Source organism: Tamandua tetradactyla, chromosome 1, assembly GCF_023851605.1.
Source record: "Tamandua tetradactyla isolate mTamTet1 chromosome 1, mTamTet1.pri, whole genome shotgun sequence".
NCBI classification, from domain to species: Eukaryota; Metazoa; Chordata; class Mammalia; order Pilosa; family Myrmecophagidae; genus Tamandua; species Tamandua tetradactyla.
In genome coordinates, this window is record NC_135327.1 from 129,680,990 (window position 1) to 129,701,830 (window position 20,841).

Genomic DNA, 20,841 nt, shown 5'->3' on the forward strand with positions numbered 1-20,841 from the left:
ACCCTGACCATGTTCACCATGTGCCTCTCCAGATGAGAGAGAAACTCTGACTGTATTCACCATATGCCTTCTCACTTGAGAGAAAACCCTGAACATCGGCCTTCTTGAATCAAGGTATCTTTTCCTGGGTGCCTTAGATTGGACATTTCTATAGACTTGTTTTAATTGGGACATTTTCTCAGCCTTGGAACTATAAACTAGCAACTGATTAAATTCCTCTTTTTAAAGGCCATTCTGTTTCTGGTATATTGCATTCCGGCAGTCAGCAAACTAGAACAAAGCATCTTCAGGATCTTGTGTTAGGCAATGATTTCTTAGACTTTACATCAAAAGCATATTAAAAGAAATTAAAACAGATAAATGGGAGCTCATCAAAATTAAAAACTTTGCAAATAAATAACTCTATCATGTAAATAAAAAGACATACAATCTCAATGGAAGAAAATATTTGGAAACCACATACTCTATAGGGGTTTAACATCCATAATATATAAAAAAATCCTACAATTCAACAACAAAAAGACAACCCAATTCTACAATGGGCAAAAGACACAAATGGACATTTATCCAAAAAAGATACATAAATGAAAAGGCATATGAAAAGTTGCCCAACATCATTGGCCATTAGGACAATGCAAATCAAAACCACAATAAGATACCATTTCACACTCACTTGAATGGCTACTATTAAAAAAAAAAAGGAAAATAAGTGTTGGAGAGGATGTGGAGAAACAGGAACACTCATTCATTGTTGACAGGAATGTAAAATGGTACAGCCACTGTGAAAGACAGTTGGGCAGACTCCTTGAAAGTTAAGCAAAGAATTAACATATGACCCAGAAATCCCCCTTCTAGGTGTATACCCAAAAGAATTGAAAACAGGGACTCAAACAGATAAATGCATACCAATATTCATTATTCACAACTGCCAAAATATGGAAGCAACCCAAGTGTCCATCAATTGATAAATGGATTTAAAAAATGTGGTACAAACATACAATGGAATATTATTCAGCCACAAAAGGAATTAAGTTCTGATATATGCAACATCATGGCTAAACCTCGAAGACAATATGTTAAGTGAAATAAGCCAGACACAAAAGGACAAATAAGCGCTCAAATATGAGCTTCATATTCACTGATTTGAAATCATTAGAATAAGCAAACTCATAGCGTCACAGTCTAGAATATAGGTTACTACGGTATGGGCTGGGAGTAGGGAATAGGGAGGTAAGGCTTAAAATGTACAGAGTTTCTATTTGAGGTGATAAAAAAGATTTGGCAATGTATGGTGGTGATGGTAGCACAATATGGTGAACATAATTAAGAGAATTTAAACATATTTGAATGTTGTTGAAACAGGAAATTTTAGATTGTGTATATGTTATGAGAATAAATTTTTTTTAAAAAAAACATAGGACTGTAAAACACAATGAACCCTAATATAAACCATAGACTCTATAGTGCAATTATAATAATATTCTTTCATCATTTGTAATAAATGTTTCACACTAACGGGGGGGCATTTTATGTGGGAACTCTGTATTTCCTGCATGATTTTTCTGTAGACTGACAATTTCTCTAATAATTTTTTTTTTAAATCAATGAAATTGAAAACAAGAAAATAACAAAGAAAATCGACAAACCAGAAGTTGGTTCATTGAAAAGATCAATAAAGTTAATAAACTTCCAGCCAGGATAACCAGAAAAAAAAAGTAAAGACATAAATTACTATTATCAAAAATGAAAGAGGGGCCATCAGAACCAATCTCATAGACACTAAAAGAAAAATAAAGGTTGATCAGGAATAACTCCATGACCACGAGTCATAGATGAAAGAGACCAATTCTTGAAAGACAATCTACCAAAACTCATGCAAGGAGAAACAAATCATCTGAAAAGGACTATACTATTATAAAATGTGAATCAGCAACTAACAACTTTCTAAATCAGAAAATACCACCCATAAGACTTCGAGTAAGATATGAATGAAGCTGATCTGGATAGGACTAAGGAAAATCAGAATATAGGGTAAAGGATGATATCGCCCATATTTTAAAACTTCAACTTCTGTTTAAGATTGAAGGGAGAGATGTTTATTTAGTGCAAAATTTATATTTTGGGTTGTGCATTTCCTAACTTAACTTGTATGGTCAGTTTAGTTGAACACCATAAGTATATGAAATCTTGAATAGGGCATGAGGTTCATCCAGGTTAGTGTGATATCCTGATATATCCCAGAGTAATTTGGACAGTGAATAAAGAAGTATTTCCAAGGTCCCCTGGGGGGACTTGGGGGAAAACAGGAAATATCCAAGATCCCCACTTGGAGAATTTCTGATATTCTTGCAAATAGTAGGGACAACCACATCAATCTTGGGGCTCACCCCTATGAAACTTATTCCTGCAAAGGATAGGCTAAGCCTACTTAAAATAAGGCCTAGGAGGGTGGGCCACAGTGGTTTAGTAGGCAGAGTCCTTGCCCACCATGTTGGAGACCCGGGTTTGATTCCCAGTGCCTGCCCATGCAAAAAGAAAAAAAAAAAAAAGGCCCAGGAGTTACCCCCAAGAGAACCTCTTTTCTTGCTCAGATGTGGCCTCTCTCTCTCTAAGCCAATTTGGCAGGTGATCCCACTAACCCCTTCCCACTATGTGGAACATGACTCCCACAGATGTAAATCTCCTTAGCAACAAGGGAGAGAAATCCCAGGATGAACCAGACCTGGAATCAAGGGATTGAGAAAGTCTTCCTGACCAAAACGGGTAAGAGAGAAATGAGACAAATTTCAGAATTGAGGGGTTATCCTGGAGGTTATTCTTACACATTATATAGATATCCCTTTATAGTTTATGGTGTATTGGAGTGGCTAGAGGGAAGTACCTGAAACTGTTGAGCTGTGTTCCAGTAGCCTTGATCTTGAAGACAACTGTACAAAGATAAATAACTTTCACAATGTGACTGTGTGATTGTGAAAACCTTGTGTCTGTTGCTCCTTTTATCCAGGGTATGGACAGATGAGTAAAAAAATATGGCTAAAAAACAAAGAAATAATAGAGGGGACAAAGGGTAAAATAAATTGGGTAGATAGAAATACTAGTGGTCAATGAAGGGAGGGGTGAAGGGTATGGTATGTATGAGTTTTTTCTTTTTTTTTTTTCTGAATGAGGCAAATGTTCTAAAAAATGATCATGGTGATGAGTATACAACTATGTGATGATATTTCAAGCCACTTATTGTACACCATATATAGAATATGTACATGTGAAGATTTAGCAATAAAAATATTTTTTTAAAAAAAGTATCACCCAGATGATTTCACTGATGAACTCTACCAAACATTCAAAAAGAAATTATACTTGAGAGTCTCGGAGAGGCAAGTTTCCCAAGCCGAGGCGGCCGGCGCCCATCTTTTGCGGGCAGCTTCGAGTCTCGGCTTCGAGTCTGCGGCTACGAGTCTCGGATCAGAGGGCTATCCAAGCCGCGGTGGCGCCCCCCGTGGGCGACTTCCTGGTCTGGTGGCGAACTCCCCGGGCCCGCTGTGGCCGGCGACCAGTCACAGGGTCCCCTCAAGCCGCGACAGCTGACGCCCCCACCACGCGCGGCCCCTGAACCAACGGAGAGAATTGGATCGGAGATCCCCAGGTCGCGGAGATCGGTGACCGGGGGGGATCCATTCCAAACACGTGAGACAAACATGTGACACAAGCGCCACCTACTGGGCAGGATAAGAAAAATAGAACCCAGAGATTTCACAGAAAAATCTTACAACCTTGTTGGGTCCGACACCCAGGGAAATCTGACTAAATGCCCAGACGCCAGCAGCAGAAGATAACGGTCCAGGCTCAGAAGATTGAGAATATGGCCCAATCAAAGGAACAAACCAATAGTTCAAATGAGATACAAGAGCTGAGACAACTAATGCTGAATATACGAACAGAAATGGAAAACCTCTTTGTATTAGTTAGGGTTCTCTAGAGAAACAGAACCAACAGGGAACACTTGCAAATATAAAATTTATGAAAGTGTCTCACGTGACCGTAGGAATGCAGAGTCCAAAATCCACAGGGCAGGCTGCGAAGCCGATGACTCCAATGGATGGCCTGGACGAACTCCACAGGAGAGGCTCACCAGCCAAAGCAGGAATGCCACCTGTCTCCTCTGAGTCCTCCTTAAAAGGCTTCCCATGATTGGATTTAGCATCACTAATTGCAGAAGACACTCCCCTTTGGCTGATTACAAATGGAATCAGCTGTGGATGTAGCTGACGTGATCATGACCTAATCCTATGAAATGTCCTCATTGCAACAGACAGGCCAGCGCTTGCCCAATCAGATGAACAGGTACCACAACTTGGCCAAGTTGACACCTGTCCCTAACCATGACACTCTTCAAAAATGAAATCGATAAATTGAGGGAGGGCATGGGCTGAACATAAAGAAGAAATAGAAAAACTGAAAAAACAAATCACAGAACTTATGTAAGTGAAGGATCAAGTGGAAAAGATGGAAAAAACAATGGATACCTACAATGATAGATTTAAAGAGACAGAAGATAGAATTAGTGATTTGGAGGATGGAACATCTGAATTCCAAAAAGAAACAGAAACTATTGGGAAAAGAATGGAAAAATTTGAACAGGGTATCAGGGAACTCAAGGACAATATGAACCACACAAATATACGTGTTGTGGGTGTCCCAGCAGGAGAAGAGAAGGGAAAAGGAGGAGAAAAACTAATGGAAGAAATTATCACTGAAAATTTCCCAACTCTTATGAAAGACCTAAAATTACAGATCCAAGAAGTGCAGCGCACCCCAAAGAGATTAGACCCAAATAGGCGTTCTCCAAGACACTTACTAGTTAGAATGTCAGAAATCAAAGAGAAAGAGAGGATCTTGAAAGCAGCAAAACAATCCATCACATACAAGGGAAACCCAATAAGACTTTGTGTAGATTTCTCAGCAGAAACCATGGAAGCTAGAAGACAGTGGGATGATATATTTAAATTACTAAAAGAGAAAAACTGCCAACCAAGATTCCTATATCCAGCAAAATTGTCCTTCAAAAATGAGGGAGAAATTAAAACATTCTCAGACAAAAAGTCACTGAGAGAATTTGTGACCAAGAGACCAGCTCTGCAAGAAATACTAAAGGGAGCACTAGAGTCAGATACGAAAAGACAGAAGAGAGAGGTATGGAGAATAGTGTAGAAAGAAGGAAAATCAGATATGATATATATAATACAAAAGGCAAAATGTTAGAGGAAAATATTATCCAAACAGTAATAACACTAAATGTCAATGGACTGAATTCCCCAATCAAAAGACATAGACTGGCAGAATGGATTAAAAAACAGGATCCTTCTATATGCTGTCTACAGGAAACACATCTTAGACCCAAAGATAAACATAGGTTGAAAGTGAAAGGTTGGGAAAAGATATTTCATGCAAATAACAACCAGAAAAGAGCAGTAGTGGCTATACTAATATCCAACAAATTAGACTTCAAATGTAAAACAGTTAAAAGAGACAAAGAAGGACACTATATACTAATAAAAGGAACAATTAAACAAGAAGACATAACAATCATAAATATTTACGCACCGAACCAGAATGCCCCAAAATACGTGAGGAATACACTGCAAACACTGAAAAGGGAAATAGACACATATACCATAATAGCTGGAGACTTCAATTCACCACTCTCATCAATGGACAGAACATCTAGACAGAGGATCAATAAAGAAATAGAGAATCTGAATATTACTATAAATGAGCTAGACTTAACAGACATTTATAGGACATTACATCCCACAACAGCAGGATACACCTTTTTCTCAAGTGCTCATGGATCATTCTCAAAGATAGACCATATGCTGGGTCACAAAGCAAGTCTTAACAAATTTAAAAAGATTGAAATCAGACACAACACTTTCTCGGATCATAAAGGAATGAAGTTGGAAATCAAGAATAGGCGGAGTGCCAGAAAATTCACAAATACGTGGAGGCTCAACAACACACTCCTAAACAACGAGTGGGTCAAAGAAGAAATTGCTAGAGAAATTAGCAAATACCTCGAGGCGAATGAAAATGAAAACACAACATATCAAAACTTATGGGACGCAGCAAAGGCAGTGCTAAGAGGGAAATTTATTGCTCTAAATGCCTATATCAGAAAAGAAGAAAAGGCAAAAATGCAGGAATTAACTGTCCACTTGGAAGAACTGGAGAAAGAACAGCAAACTAATCCCAAAGCAAGCAAAAGGAAAGAAATAAAAAAGATTAGAGCACAAATAAATGAAATTGAAAACATGAAAACAGTAGAGAAAATCAATAAGGCCAGAAGTTGGTTCTATGAGAAAATCAATAAGATTGATGGGCCCTTAGCAAGATTGACAAGAAGAAGAAGAGAGAGGATGCAAATAAATAAGATCAGAAATGGAAGAGGAGACATAACTACTGACCTCACAGAAATAAAGGAGGTAATAACAGGATACTATGAACAACTTTACGCTAATAAATACAACAATTTAGAGGAAATGGACGGGTTCCTGGAAAGACATGAACAACCAACTTTGACTCCAGAAGACATAGATGACCTCAACAAACCAATCATAAGTAAAGAAATTGAATCAGTCATTCAAAAGCTTCCTAAAAAGAAAAGTCCAGGACCAGATGGCTTCACATGTGAATTCTATCAAACATTCCAGAAAGAATTAGTACCAACTCTCCTCAAACTCTTCAAAAAAATCGAAGCAGAGGGAAAACTACCTAATTCATTCTATGAAGCCAACATCACCCTCATACCAAAACCAGGCAAAGATATTACAAAAAAAGAAAACTACAGACCAATCTCTCTAATGAATCCTCAATAAAATTCTAGCAAATCGTATCCAACAACACATTAAAAGAATTATACATCATGACCAAGTAGGATTCATCCCAGGTACGCAAGGATGGTTCAACATAAGAAAATCAATTAATGTAATACACCATATCAACAAATCAAAGCAGAAAAATCACATGATCATCTCAATTGATGCAGAGAAGGCATTTGACAAGATTCAACATCCTTTCCTGTTGAAAACACTTCAAAGGATAGGAATAAAAGGGAACTTCCTTAAAATGATAGAGGGAATATATGAAAAACCCACAGCTAATATCATCCTCAATGGGGAAAAATTGAAAACTTTCCCCCTAAGATCAGGAACAAGACAAGGATGTCCACTATCACCACTATTATTCAACATTGTGTTGGAGGTTCTAGCCAGAGCAATTAGACAAGAAAAAGAAATACAAGGCATCAAAATTGGAATGGAAGAAGTAAAACTATCACTGTTTGCAGACGATATGATACTATACGTCGAAAACCCGGAAAAATCCACAACAAAACTACTAGAGCTAATAAATGAGTACAGCAAAGTAGCAGGTTACAAGATCAACATTCAAAAATCTGTAGCATTTCTATACACTAGCAATGAACAAGCGGAGGGGGAAATCAAGAAACGAATCCCATTTACAATTGCAACTAAAAGAATAAAATACCTAGGAATAAATTTAACTAAAGAGACAAAAAACCTATATAAACAAAACTACAAAAAACTGCTAAAAGAAATCACAGAAGACCTAAATAGATGGAAGGGCATACCGTGTTCATGGATTGGAAGACTAAATATAGTTAAGATGTCAATCCTACCTAAATTGATTTACAGATTCAATGCAATACCAATCAAAATCCCAACAACTTATTTTTCAGAAATAGAAAAACCAATAAGCAAATTTACCTGGAAGGGCAGGGTGCCCCAAATTGCTAAAAACATCTTGAGGAAAAAAAACGAAGCTGGAGGTCTCGCGCTGCCGGACTTTAAGGCATATTATGAAGCCACAGTGGTCAAAACAGCATGGTATTGGCATAAAGATAGATATATCGACCAATGGAATCGAATAGAGTGCTCAGATATAGACCCTCTCATCTATGGACATTTGATCTTTGATAAGGCAGTCAAGCCAACTCACCTGGGACAGAACAGTCTCTTCAATAAATGGTGCCTTGAGAACTGGATATCCATATGCAAAAGAATGAAAGAAGACCCATATCTCACACCCTATACAAAAGTTAACTCATAATGGATCAAAGATCTAAACATTAGGTCTAAGACCATAAAACAGTTAGAGGAAAATGTAGGGAGATATCTTATGAATCTTACAATTGGAGGCAGTTTTATGGACCTTAAACCTAAAGCAAGAGCACTGAAGAAGGAAATAAATAAATGGGAACTCCTCAAAATTAAACACTTTTGTGCATCAAAGAACTTTATCAAGAAAGTAGAAAGACAGCCTACACAATGGGAATCAATATTTGGAAACGACATATCAGATAAAGGTCTAGTATCCAGAATTTATAATGAGATTGTTCAATTCAACAACAAAAAGACAGCCAACCCAATTACAAAATGGGAAAAAGACTTGAATAGACACCTCTCAGAGGAGGAAATACAAATGGCCAAAAGGCACATGAAGAGATGCTCAATGTCCCTGGCCATTAGAGAAATGCAAATCAAAACCACAATGAGATATCATCTCACACCCACCAGAATGGCCATTATCAACAAAACAGAAAATGACAAGTGCTGGAGAGGATGCGGAGAAAGAGGCACACTTATCCACTGTTGGTGGGAATGTCAAATGGTGCAACCACTGTGGAAGGCAGTTTGGCGGTTCCTCAAAAAGCTGAATATAGAATTGCCATATGACCCAGCAATACCATTGCTGGGAATCTACTCAAAGGAATTAAGGGCAAAAACTCAAACGGACATTTGCACACCAATGTTTATAGCAGCGTTATTTACAATTGCAAAGAGATGGAAACAGCCAAAATGTCCATCAACAGACGAGTGGCTAAACAAACTGTGGTATATACATACGATGGAATATTATGCAGCTTTAAGGCAGGATAAACTTATGAAGCATGTAATAACATGGATGGACCTAGAGAACATTATGCCGAGTGAGTCTAGCCAAAAACTAAAAGACAAATACTGTATGGTCCCAATGATGTGAATCGACACTCGAGAATAAACTTGGAATATGTCATTGGTAACAGAGTTCAGCAGGAGTTAGAAACAGGGTAAGATAATGGGTAATTGGAGCTGATGGGATACAGACTGTGCAATAGGACTAGATACAGAAACTCAAAAATGGCCAGCACAATAATACCTAATTGTAAAGTAATCATGTTAAAACACTGAATGAAGCTGCATCCAAGCTATAGGTTTTTGTTTTGTTTTGTTCTTACTATTACTTTTTTTTTTTCTCTATATTAACATTCTATATCTTTTTCAGTTGTATTGCTAGTTCTTCTAAACCGATGCAAATGTACTAAGAAACGATGATCATGCATCTATGTGATGATGTTAAGAATTACTGATTGCATATGCAGAATGGTATGATTTCTAAAAAAAAAAAAAAAAAAAAAAAAAAAAAAAAAAATACCAATTCTCTACAGTATTTTCCAGAAAACAGAGGCAAAGGGAAGACTTCCTAACTCTAAGGCCAGCATTATTCCTAATGCTGAGATCAGACAGAAAATATCACCAAGAATGAAAATTACAGTTCCATATACCTCATGAATATAGATGCAAAAATCCTCAACAAAATATTGGCATATTAAATACAATAATGCATAAAAAGAATTATACACCATGACCAAGTGAGATTTACTCCAAGTAGGCTAGGCTGGGTTTAACATTAGAAAATCAATGTAACTCATCATATCAACAGGCTAAAGAAGAAAAATGATATGATATCATCAATAAACACATAAAAAACATTTAACAAAATCAAACACCAATTAATGATAAGATAAATCATAGAACATCAGCTTAATGTTTTTTTTTTTCACATGGGCAGGCACTGGGAATCGAACCCGGGTCCTCTGGGATGGCAGGCAAGCATTCTTGCCTGCTGAGCCACCGTGGCCCACCCAGCCTAATGGTCTTCATAATATTTGAGTGTATAACCACTGGGAGAGGAGCTATATTTATTCTTCACGAACTAAATAACACATTTCTTTCATTATTAAATCATCACAGATGATTTAAAAATGCTATTGTGACTATTCTTTTATTATGAACAGGTATTAAAATCACATCTATTTCTTGTTAAAATAAGCATTTTGGGGTCCTGTTCCAGACATACAGAATCAGAATCACTAGTCTGAGGGAATCTGCATTTTAACAAGTTCCTGATATGAATGAGGTCCACCCGCAACACTCAAAACTACCGGAGTTAAGTGCTTCTTTCTTCTTTTGGATGGTGAGGACAATTATGCTGGTAAAGATTTTTACAGTAATAATTTTAAAATGAAAATTTTGTGCATTTTAAATTTTTCACTCCTTTTTATCATTGAATTTGCAATTATAAGAATAAAAACATAACTACCCAGTTTCTTTTTCCTTTTGCCCTTTCAAGTAATTTTTGGTGCAATTTTTCTCCAATTCCATTTTTAAATTCTTGAACTATTTCTTCAGTTTTCTTATATTCTTCATCATTTGCAAATGGCTTTACTGTAAAGAAAAATAAATGCATTATATATTTAATCAAGTACCACCAGCCACCTGCATTATTATTACTTATATAAATCCAGAGATTCAGATAGATAAAACACAGAATTAAACAATACAGCAGTCCAGAAATTACAATAGATCTTACAACATGAAAAGAGGTGAAAAAAAAAAAAAAAGTAAATACTACATTAAAAAGTGGACTTTATATAATCAGGTAATTTTCTCACAAAATTATTTTAAAGTCATTCTGGATGATAGGTAAAATTACAGAACTGGGACTATTCTCTAGCTCTTAGTACAATGGGAAAGTAAATTCTGATTAGCCACGCATAAGAAAAGAAATTAAGATGTCTTTCCGCTTATGCACAATGCAGAGCTGTTGTAAAGCCTACTCAGAGCAGTTTAGAATGCCTCATGCCAATAACAGTTTCTTTCTGAAAAAGGATACAAGGCCCCTATCCTAATAAAAACCAAAAATTCTGAAAACTAGCCTATAGATTAGAGAAAATTAAATAGCAAGGGACATTGATATCTTCCACTGTTTTACTTTTGCCTCTTCAAAATCTTTCCTGGAAAACTGTAAAATTTAAATAGTTGTATTCAGAAAGAGTACTAGTAAACTGAATAATCAAACTAGTGAATAATCAGTGATTTTTGAGAAAGAAAACTAGAATTCCCAAATGAAAGTAGATGAGCAAAAGGAAGACAGAAAAAGAAAGATATATCAGAAGACTTCCAGTTAAACAAAATGAACTGAACACATGCTTTTATCTCTACTTCTAGAATGCCATTAAAATGACAGTAAAGTAATTTTCTAAAAAGGCAAAAAAATCCAAAGGACAAAGAAAGTAAAAGAAGAGAGGACAAACAAGTAAGCTATCATTTTGCAAATAAGAAAACGTGGAAAATGGTGCTTGACTTAGTAGACTTGAGAAAGTTAATACCTAAAACTGGGGAGAAGGTGGTGAGAAATTAGGGTGGGGTTAAGTACAAACCAAGGAAAAAAACAATTCCTGCAGGATCCCAGAAAGGTCCAAGAATTCAAAATCCTGAGTACCTCAAAGGTAAGGAGAAAAGTGAGGCTAAAGAAGAAGAGCATTTAAAAATCTTTATAAGTAGCAGCCAGACAACCATCCTATCCATACTCGCCACTCTAGATCGTCTCTGTTCTATAAAGCTAGGCAACTTCTTCAATATGCCAGCATAAATCTTAAGGTTTACTCTCAGAAACAGAACTAGACAGGACAGAACCCATGAATTTCAGGACACACTGAGAAAAAAGGAAATAAACAATGAGCCCTCTAGCCCCCTTCTTCTACTCAGCTCTGAAACCACCAGCTGTCAGGTTATGTCCTTTAGACAAAAGATGAGAGGATTCCTCTTCGGGGAAACTGATAGGTCCAAGAGAACGAAGTAATGGTATCTGGGTATGCCCTAATGGAAACACTATATTCCTGCTCTTTCAACCTATAATAAAGCTCACCAGTTGCCAGTCCCCACCTAGGCACACAGAGTTCCCACTCAGCGTTTCAAGGCGTCACTCTTAAATATGAATTAATAAGGACTGCAATATATTTGAGGAAAGCCCCTCACATGAAGAGTCAGAAAGCAAACAAACAAAACGGATTGATAATACGTATCAGTAAAGAGACAAAAAAACAAAGATGATAACAGAATGAAAAAAAATTTTAAAACGAAAAGCTTAGTCCAGAAGGACCCATATCCCAGTAACAGGAGTTTCAGAATGATAGCAAAGAAAACTGGGAGTAGAAAATTATTAAAAAACGCTATTTAAAAAATTCCCCAGAACTGAAGAACAAAGTTTAAATTGAAAGAACTCATTAAGTACCCACAGAAATGAATTAAAAAGCTACACATCAAGACACATGTTAAGAAATTTCAGTGTGCTAGGAATAAATAAAAAGGATTCTAAATGCATCCAAAGACTAAATTAAAAATAATAGATCATACATATAAAGGATCAAAAATCAGAATGGCATAAGATTTCAAGAAAGAACAATTCCTTCAAAATACTTTAAGTAAAATAATTTTCAATCTAGTATTCTATACACAGCCAGTCAATTAGGTACGAGGGTAGTATAAAGTTATCTTTTGATTCCAAGGTCTTTTTTTATACCTAGGCACTCTTTCTCAAGTAGCTACTGAAAATGTACTGCACCAAACCAAAATAAGGTAGTAAACCAAGGAAGCAGAAAACACAGAATCCAAGAACAGAGAACCCAGCACAAGAGAGGTGAAGAGAACTGCCAGGATGACGGCAGAGGAACTCCCAGATAACAGTCATTCAGCAAGCTCAAGAAAAACCATCCCTGATCATAAGGAAGGTAAATGGCTACAGGAAGGATGTCTCCAAAAACAAAATGAAACTGATAGAATATTTGATGTATTGAAATATATTCAGGGACTTATCCGTGTTGAAGAGTTTGGGAATGAATTAGTTGTGGATACAAAGAAAATTAAGCAAATGAAAAATGAGAAGAAAAACAAAAAGTTGCAGCGAAAAGATACTATAATCGAAGTATACTGCATAGTTCATTGTGAACAACTATTACATGACCATAAACGCTGAACAATGATTTAATCCCAAGCGGTGATTTTCTACAACTACATTAATTGAGAGAATGAGAGGAAAAGTGTGGCTATGTTAGGTTGCATATATGCTGCAGCAGGGTGTGTGTGTGCAGATTTAGAGGGTATAAGGCAGCAAAATCCACATATTTTAGGAAGCTAACTTATAATATCGTAATTTAAAGATCCAAGAAAAAGCATTATAAGAGTGCTAGATTAAATACAGAGATAAACCAGATATAAAAAAAGAAAAGATTTGAAAAATCCTTGGCTGAAGGACTGTGTATTGCGAGAGGGGTGCAGAATGGGACAGAGGGCTAATACTTTGCATTGTAAGCCTAATAATACTATCTGGCTTTTAAAACTATACAAATGTACTATAGGGAAAAATTAACATAGGAGAGAAAGAAAAAAGCTTTGGACATTTTAAGCATACTTTATGATAAACCTGGAGGAAGAAGCATTTAGACTCTTATCAACTTTTAACAGTTACAGAATATTATAAGTTGCTGATAATATTAACATATATCAAAAGTTTATGAGCATACCTGACTCAAGGTATTTATTTAATGATTCTTCAAGTGAAGGAACAGGCAATGATGGAAGAGAATTCTGGTACTGAAATGTTCGTTCTTCAGTTGATTTAGTCAATTGATTTTCCATGATGTTATAACAGTAGGAAATCTAAAGAAAAAACAGATAGCACTCACAACTTCAATCTCATTAATATCCATATACACTAGGATCAATTTACTCAATCAGTACTTAGGCAAGACAGTCACTCCAGAACATGGGGGGTTTTTTCTAGCCTCAAAACTGTGAGCCAATAAATGTCCATTTAACCCAACTCATTACATGGTATTTGGTTTAGCAGCCAGGAAACTAAAACAGTTTTGGAAATCCTGTCCAACTGTAGAGAAGGCTCTCTGTTACAAAATACATAAATCATATGACAAGTTACTGTAACCAAAATCTGCAAATGGTGTGAGGTCTACACAAAACAATTTCAAGTATTCCAAAGTAATCTCAAACATTTTCCACAAACGTATTAATTTTCATAAAAGAAATAAACTAAACCAAAATGTGGATAATTTGCTAAATAAAAAACAATATTTCTCAAAGAACCTTTATAAATTAAATTATATATTAAAATAGCAGTTTGAAAATCAACAAACACTATAGGAATTTCCTATCCTTTTTAACTACTTTTTTTTTTTAATACATGGGCAGGCATCGGGAATCAAACCCGGGTCTCCGGCATGGCAGGCGAGAACTCTGCCACTGAGCCATGGTGGCCCACCCCTTTTTAACTACTTTTTTAAACTAATAACAGAGGCAAAGAGAATATTCCTCTCTTTGAAGGTTACCAAATTATGCATTATCACTAGCAGGGGTGTTGCAGAGACATTCTGCCAATATCTTCTTTTCCTTTTTTTTTTTTTTTTGTATGCTGTACGATGCGGTCACATTTCATTATCTTTCCATGTAAGTATCCCATTATTGCAGCACTTTTTATTGAATTTTTAGTTTGTTGTTTGTTTTTCAGGAAGTGCAAGGACTGGGAATCGAACACAGGTCTCCCGCATATCAGGCGAGAATTCTACCACTGAATTACCCCTGTACCCACTTCTTTTCATGAGTTTTATCTGGGCATATAGCCACCCAGCCAGAGAATATCTTTATCACCCTCCTTGAAGCTCAGTGTGTTATTGTGATGTATGTGTTAATTCCAGGTCATGCCCCTAAAGAGGATTACTTTGCTCTTCCTGGGCCTTTACTCCTTCCCACTGCTTAGCAGGTAGTGCCAACTGGAGCAGTACCCTCGACCCATTTCTGGAGGCCACATGTTAAAGTTGTCAGAATCTCCCTTCTAGCCCTGGACTTCTACCTCCAGAGATATAAAAACTTCTATCTTGCTCATGCTGTTGTATTTTGGGGTTTCTTTGTTAAGGCAGAAAAGCTTAGCTGAATATCTAATATAAAGAGATAATCCAAAAAGGAAGTAAAATAGTGAACTCGTAGTTTCTCAGCTTCCTTTATTTCATGAGTTTGTCTCCATTCCACTTTGGCCATGCATAAGCATGGCTTTCAACCTAATGCAAATGTAGACCTGGGTTCAAATACCGACTCAGTTACTTCCTAGTTTTGTGCCCCTGGGCACAAAAACTGAATAGCAATTTTCTCATCTGTTGAGAGGCTAATCATATAATCTGATAGATTTTTCTGTAAACCACAATTTCTCAAATAAATAAATGGAAGGGATACAGTCACACACGAAAAGTCTTTATAATAACGGAGTGGGTCACAAATAGGGGTAGCCACTTTACTTACTACTTCATACCATGCTCTACCACATAGATAACCTTTCTTGGGTCAGTGTAAAGGGTAGAAAGGCTTATGATTCTCAGAATCTGTATTGGGGAAGTAGGTAATACAATAATTGCTACCATTTAAACCTCCTCTGCATATATATTCATACCCTAGAAAATTAGAAATCTCAAGATTGAAAAAAAAACCTGCAAAAGCATTTTATAAAATATTCTACTTGAGACAACTCATACTCCTTAAGATAGGCAGAATTTCTAGGAATGGCCTCTATCATTCTAGCCTCTCTAATCCCCAGAACCTGTGAATATAGTAAGACATTACTTCCATAATTGTGGGCACAGCTGATCTTAAAATAGGAAAAAGTATCCAGGTGGACCTAATCTGATCATTTATACCCTAAAGAGCAGAGAGCCTTCTGGATCTAGTGGTAAAAGTTATAGAAATTTAAAGTATGAAAAGAACTTGGGGTGCTGCAGCCGGCTTTAAAAATAATGCAGGTGGGCCTATAGAAACTGAGAGAGACATCCAGTTGGAAGCCAGTAAGAAAATGGGAACCTCAGTCCTACAACTGTACAAAACTGAAGTCTGCCAACAACCTCAATAAGCTAGAAGTGGATTCTCTCCCAGAGCCACCAGAAAAGAACCCAGGCCTATGGAACTCTTGATTTCAGTATCGAGAGACATTAAGCAAAGTATCCAGCTGAGCCCACTCAGACTTCAAAGCTGAAGCTGAGATAATAAGTTTGAGCTGTATTAAATTGCTAAGTTTGTGGTAATTCGTTAAGGCAGCAATAAAAAACTAATACACATATACAGAGAAGCTATTCTCTGTACACCTTCCTGCAACTTGGATTCAAGGAAAGGGGAAGCAAGACTACCAATTTCAGGTCCACTACAGTGCTTGACTCACAACAGATACATACTGAAAAATACAAATTATCGGATTACTTCTTGAAGTATTATTTGTTTCGAATTCTCAACCAAAAAGATTAATACAAACAATGTAATTCCAAAAGAATCCATATATACATTCAGTAGAAAATGATTATGACACTGGGTTTTGTTGGAGTGAGTTTCCTGGAAGCAACAGGATATAAATTTATAGAAACTAGAAAGAAGAATCAGGAACAATACGTAAAGAAATAGATCGTCACATACCAGTTCACCAAGATGAGATGTTTAGGATAGTCAGGAGCCTGCTGGAACAATTCTGTTTAGAAACTACAGGGACGAACTAGGCTGGTGACTGTGGAAAGGAAGAAACAAGTTTAACAGAAATTGCGGAGCGGGAAATAAACAAAAGCTGGTGAAAGTACGAGGAAGGCACACAGTCTAGCCTGGGGAGGGCCCAAGACTCAAACTTCGGCAAATCACTACAAACAGACGCACACGTCCACCAGCCAGAGAGCTCGTTTAACCGCTACAGGATGCAAGGTACCTCCGATTCAGCACTTCGCTAGTCCACGCTTCGGGCTACCGCGGGTGCGAAGCTCGGAGTCCGAGAGAGGAAGGAGCAAATGGCAAAGGGAACTCAGAAACAACCTCCAACAACTCCAGGGCAGTCCACTCAAGAACTCAAGTGCAAGAAATCTAAACAAGCACTAGGACGGCCCGGCCCAGCGACCCAATCTCCCGGGTGTTTCTCCGACCCCGGCAGGAGAAAAGCTGGACGACAGCCACACCCTGGTCCAGTCCAAGCGCCTCCACCAATCTTGAGACTTCTCAATTCTGCACAACTTAACTTTCCCCCGCCCACAAACTGGAGGATTAGAACAGCAAAGAAGCGCAGCCTCCGCCCAGCTGCGCGTCCCGCCGCCGGCTCCTCACCTCCTCGGCGGCGGGCTGTCACTCAGGGCCGAGCTGCTCGCTCTCAGCAGCCGCGGAGCAGGAATTGGACAGAGAGCCGTAAGGGTCCCGCCCCACAATCGTTGGAGAACGGGGATTGGCCGGAAGGCCGCGAAGATCCCGCCCCGTGCTCGAAGGCAGAGAGGGACCAGGCCTGAGCTCTCGTGGGCCCTGGCTCGGCCTCCCAAGAACTACCTCGGCCCGGTGCTGGGTTCTGGGCTGCCAACGCTGGAGAGGATCGCAGTACCCGTGAAGGGCATTCCAAATACTGCAGCGCGGCAGGTCCCCGCCTATTCCCGGGTTGGGGCGGCGGCGCCACAACTCGGAACACGGAGCGTCCCCTCGGGCTCCGGGCAGTTCACACCGTGCTCACGCGGGTACCCATCCCTCTGCGACGGACGCCGGGACAGATGGTCCAGACCCTTCTTCACCCAACAGCGCCCTTTTGCTCTCTGTTTCCCTTTCTATCGCTCTCTGTGCTGGCTCACCAGCCTAAGTCCTGGTGCCCCATGCGGCGCTCCTTGCAGCCCCCAAGACAAGACCTTACAGAGGAACCTTATTGTCCATCCGCATTCTGGCAAGAGAATAGTGACCACGGATCTCTACTTGGGCTCTCTTTCTCTTCTGAGGCTGAAGTTTGCCCAACGCAGATAAACTGCAGCGCTCTGCGCCTTTCCGCACCTCCCTAACTTTCGTCTAGTCGTGCCCACGGCCCTTGAACTCCCCAGGGATGCTCACGCTGCAAACTCGGGCTTGCTAAGATGTCTTTGACTCTGGAGCCAAGACATGGAGTTGTTAACTAGAGTGGAGCTAGGCAAGTCTAGAAGAAGATAATATAGATAATCTAGTTTCACAGGCCTCCTGAAATAAAGTACACTGTTTAACTTTTCACTTCAAATTCACTGCTTCATTTTTTGTGCAAGGAAAGAAAAAAATTACACTGGCTTTGAAGTAGATGTCAACAATAATGAACTAGAGTTCAAATTAACGTATCATTATAGGACCGACTCTTGTCTGTCTTATCTAAATCTTTTGGTAGTAAAATCCAACCTCAACTGATCTAAGGCTAGGTGTAATTGAATATTCACTTTGTATGAATATTCATGTTTTCCTCAGAAATATTGAAGTGTTTTGTTATAATGCACTCCTTACTGGAGCTGTTGCATAATATATGGGAGAAAAGCCTTTCTAAACAAAATTCTGAAATCTGAAAACACACCTGGCCAAAACAAGTTTCTGATAAGGGATTGAGCCTATAGTAGTAATTTCTGAAGGTGTGACTAAAAATTTTATCTCTCAAAATAAGGAAATGCTGTGTTATGGGTAACGTTAAAATTTACATAGAGTTCTGAAACTGATAATAAAAAGCTTCATTTTACATTTTTCTTCTTTCTTGTGAATTTTGGCACTTTCAAAAGGTTATGTGCAAGTAGTGCCTATTGGAGGCATAGAATTTAGGGCCACTTAGCTTCACTGTCTTCTAGTCTTGATTTGTATTTATTTACTTATATATTTTATTTCAAAATTTCTAAAATTTACAAACACTCTGTATTCACCAAACTCCCCTTTCTCTACTCCCCAGCCCCTGATAACCTCTAATCTACTTTCTGTCTATACAAATTTGCTATTTCTAGATATTTCATACAAGTGAAATCATACAATATTTGTCCCGTGCTTTGCTTATGGTAATGTATCAAAACTTCATTCCTTTTTCAGCTGATTAATATCCGATGGTGTATATGTACCACATTTTATCCATTCACTTGTTGATGGACACTTGAGTTGTTTCTACCATTTGACTGTTGTAAATAATGCTGCTATGAATATTGGTGTACAAGTATTAGTTTGCATCACTACTTTCAGTTCCTTTGGATATATACCTGGGGTGGAATTGCCAGATCATATGTTTAACTTCTTGAGGAACTGCCATACTGCTTTCTGCAGCAGCTGCACAATATTACATCAATAATGCATGAGGGTTCTACTTTCTCCATATCTTCATCAACATGTGTTATATTCTTATTTTTTAATAATAACTATCCATGTGGGTATGAAGTGGTGTCTCATTGTAAGGTTGTTTTTTTTTTAACAAATGCCATGATTTATTTTGATGTTTCCAAAAATCAGAATGTTTTCAAACACAACTAAGATATAAAATAGAGCATAAAATGAAATTTATACTTATTTCCCACATACGTTTTCAGAAGTTGTTTTACCAAAACCGATTGGTAGATCATCCTTTTTCTGTCCTCCCAGCAAAGGCATCTGAGGCTACACACCTGCCCCCACTTTGGGCTGGGGAAACAGGAAACCACCAGACCCAAGGCTACTGTGGCAGAGATAGTGATGGCTGTCCCCCACCCCCACCACAGGCTCCTTGGCTCAGTTCTGCTTTCCACACACCGAAAAAGTCTCCTAGGGCAGGGCCAAGGAGGACCCGTGTTCCTGCCAAAAGTGTCCACAGAGAAACTGATTTGGCCAAGATTATGGTCCAATAGGGCTGTCATGCTGTATTCACAGGGAAGGGGCCGAGTGGGAGGGAGTCAGAGGTCACCCTCCATACAGTGAGCATCTGAGTGACCCTGGAGGAAAGAGCCCTCTGTCCTTAATGCCATGGCCTAGCATTGTACCCACTTCGGGGTAAGGAAGCAGACATCCTGGCGAAAGCCTCCTTAACCAAAGACACCTTGGTAGGAGCCTCCCCCGTGGCTGGGCCTTGGTGGGGGCTGAGTGGCTCAAAAGTGCTGTTATAAACATTTGTGTAAAAGTTTTTGCATAGATGTAGTTTGCAATTCTCTTGAATATACCTAAGAGTAAAATTCTGGGTCATATGGTAACTCGATGTTTAACATTTCTAGAAACAACTGCTGAACTGTTTTCCAAAGTGGCTCCACCATTTGCAGTCCCACCAGCAATGTATGAGGGTTCCAATTTCTCCAGTCCTTGTGTACACTTGTTATTGTCTGTCTTTTTTTATTATAACCATCCTAGTAAATGTGACATGGTAGCTCATTTTGGTTTTGATTTTCATTTCAGTAATGATATTGAATATTTTATTGTGTGCTTATTGTCTATTTGCATATCTTCTTTGGATAAATATCTTTTCAGATCCTTTTATCCATTTTTTAATTGAGTTGTTTCTCTTTTTATTACTGAGTTGTGAGAGTTCTTTATATATTCTGGGCACAAGTCCTTTATTTACAAATATTTCTCTCCCATTACAAATGCTTCTCTCCCAATTCTGTAGGTTGTCTTTTCAATTTCTTGATGGTGTCTTTGAAGCACAAATTTTTTTTTATTTTGATGATACCCAGTTTATCAATATTCTACTTTATCAGTTTGGATTTTAGTGTTCTATCTAAAATCATGAAGATTTACTCCAAGTTTTATTCTAAGAGGGTCATAGTTTTGGCTCTTACATTTATATGTATTATACGCTTTGAGTTAATTTTTGTATATGTTATGAAGCGGGGATCCAACTTCAGTCTTTTGCATGCAACATATATTGGAAGACAAT

The 20,841-nt window shown here is 38.0% G+C and overlaps 1 protein-coding gene and 1 non-coding gene across 4 annotated transcripts in view; both read right to left on the reverse strand.

Annotated features, from left to right (window-relative positions):
* The window catches only part of CROT (carnitine O-octanoyltransferase), a 58,364-nt gene extending 41,063 nt beyond the window's left edge, over window positions 1-17,301 (reverse strand). For 2 of the 3 annotated variants that reach the window (XM_077148684.1, XM_077148615.1), the window contains exons 1-4: window positions 16,918-17,300; window positions 16,638-16,725; window positions 13,700-13,835; window positions 10,438-10,562 (exon numbers count right to left, since the gene is read on the reverse strand). In XM_077148684.1, the coding sequence (XP_077004799.1) occupies window positions 10,438-10,562; window positions 13,700-13,814 (240 nt within the window). In that variant the 5' untranslated portion in view covers window positions 13,815-13,835; window positions 16,638-16,725; window positions 16,918-17,300. Of the gene's footprint in view, window positions 1-10,437; window positions 10,563-13,699; window positions 13,836-16,637; window positions 16,726-16,917 lie in introns of all 3 variants that reach the window. The other variant, XM_077148762.1, reaches the window with a different exon arrangement.
* Window positions 14,702-14,772, reverse strand: TRNAI-GAU (transfer RNA isoleucine (anticodon GAU)). The gene has a single exon. It is a non-coding gene; the product is annotated as a tRNA-Ile (tRNA).
* Window positions 17,302-20,841: the final 3,540 nt, after the last annotated feature.